This window comes from Aplysia californica, unplaced genomic scaffold (genome assembly GCF_000002075.1).
Source record: "Aplysia californica isolate F4 #8 unplaced genomic scaffold, AplCal3.0 scaffold00007, whole genome shotgun sequence".
In the NCBI taxonomy this organism is placed as follows: domain Eukaryota; kingdom Metazoa; phylum Mollusca; class Gastropoda; order Aplysiida; family Aplysiidae; genus Aplysia; species Aplysia californica.
In genome coordinates this window covers 1,319,957-1,321,802 of record NW_004797277.1, presented here as the reverse complement: position 1 = coordinate 1,321,802, position 1,846 = coordinate 1,319,957, and the positions used below count along the sequence as shown (strand labels likewise).

Genomic DNA, 1,846 nt, shown 5'->3' with positions numbered 1-1,846 from the left:
TCCTCCTCCTCCCCCCACCACCACCATCATCATCATGGCAATATGAGTAATAGAGAGTTCTCACCTCTTAGTGTTCATAGGCGTGACTGGCTCCCATGTGAGAGATTCAGGCTTGAACTTGCAGCAACTACTTAGGTACACCTGGCCACTGAAGCCGCCAACAATGAAGATCTCGTTGTCAAGAGCAACCATGCCGTGGTAGGATCGTGGTGCTGTGAAAGATAAAGTAAAAAGATCCAGACGGTAGCTACAGAGATAGAAATATATCATATTATTATTCTATATTTAAAATAGACAAAAAGTGATGGGAGGCTACGACAGCTCATTTCAAGAGAAGACATGATTCTAATTTAATATACGATGTGAGCCTTTCCCGAGCATGGACAAGAGTGTCTTTAAATTAAATATATTGCTTATTAAGCGTTTTTTGTTGTTGTTGATCACGACTTCAACTTTGATCTCTTGATGTGAGAGGGTATAACTCCTCACAGAGCCAGTTAAAGCGGAGCAATCACAGAGGGTACCCTTATGTATGATCGTCAGCTTCACAAATTAGAAATGTTGAAACAGGCCACAAGCCTCGCATATACTCAAGTGGAAATAGCTTTTGAATGCTAAAAATGCAACGAACTCTTTTCTGTCAGAATTGTCCTCATTGGTCATAACAGAAGTCACAAAACATCTTAATCCTTATTTTTTCTATTTTCTTTAAAGTATTTTCCCCAACAGATGCTGTGGTAACCGTCAGACATTGACAGACGAACTATTATTATCGACGCAGTGGAATCAGGCGCTCGTTAATTTTTAGGCATGTGGAGTTATTGGTATTATCCTGAAGATTGTTTATTTGTCTTTATTTTGTCTTTCAGTTGGTAAAAAAATACCCATCTATCATGAATCAAAGTCAGGATATTCACAATTAAAGGACGTTGGGGTAGTCCGGTGTGAGGGGTAAATTAGTGAGAAAACGGCTGTCAAAGTTTTGTTATTTTCAAAGCTTGAGTGTCCGAAAAATGACGACCGTAAGGCTGAGGAAAGAAAAAGCAGCAGTTCCCCCATGCTGTTCGGGCACAGTATGAGCATGCCATTCATAAACCAACCCATTTACGATTCTACCGGGCATAAGAACATGTTAATATCCCCCCTTTGGAAATGGCCTAAAGACACTTCAGACAGTAGCACCGCCCTGGGGGGGGGCATCACTATGGTGACATAATTATTTTTAGACATTCTAATTTTGTATTTATCTATTATTAAAAATATTTCTCTTTGGCGATTATAGGCCTTGATAAATTCAATTGTTTATTTATTTACAAATTTGCAGTCTAGATGATGTAACCGAGGGAAACCCTTGGTTTTGTATTCTCGTACTTGACATTGAGAATAGTTTACTTTGAGTAGGAGTTTTAAAACTCTGGCAAAACAAGTCGGTCATAGGCCTATATTAGCCGAATACTGGGGTGTTACGAAAGAGCTATATACAAGAAAAGAAGGAGAACAGACAAGGACGATGAATGTTTGACAGGCTAGGAGGAGCAAACCACATTAGAGCACTAGCCAACCTCCAACAAGATCAGGACAGTGCGGGCCTAAAAATTATTATTGATCTGTATTGCGAACACTGCAGGATAGATATTCATTCATAATCAAAGGAACATAATTTAGTGTTGAATCTGTGAGTCACTGTTCATAGAGTTACTTCCCTTTACTAAGCTTTGGTCAGCTGTTCGTCAAGCCATAACGTTTTGTTTGTTTTACACTGTAGAAGAGACCCTCATCTTGATAGGATACTCACAGTTTCTGAAGGACGCCTAAAAGTGTGTGTGTGTGTGTGTGTGTGTGTATG

General features: G+C 39.5%; 1 protein-coding gene across 1 annotated transcript in view; it reads right to left on the bottom strand.

Moving 5' to 3' along the window:
• LOC101853046 (kelch-like protein 10) overlaps positions 1-1,846 on the bottom strand; it is a gene marked incomplete at its 3' end in the record, with an annotated part of 88,790 nt that overhangs the window by 37,269 nt on the left and 49,675 nt on the right. The window contains 1 exon segment of the mRNA XM_013081495.1: positions 65-212. Coding sequence (XP_012936949.1) covers positions 65-212 — 148 coding nt within the window.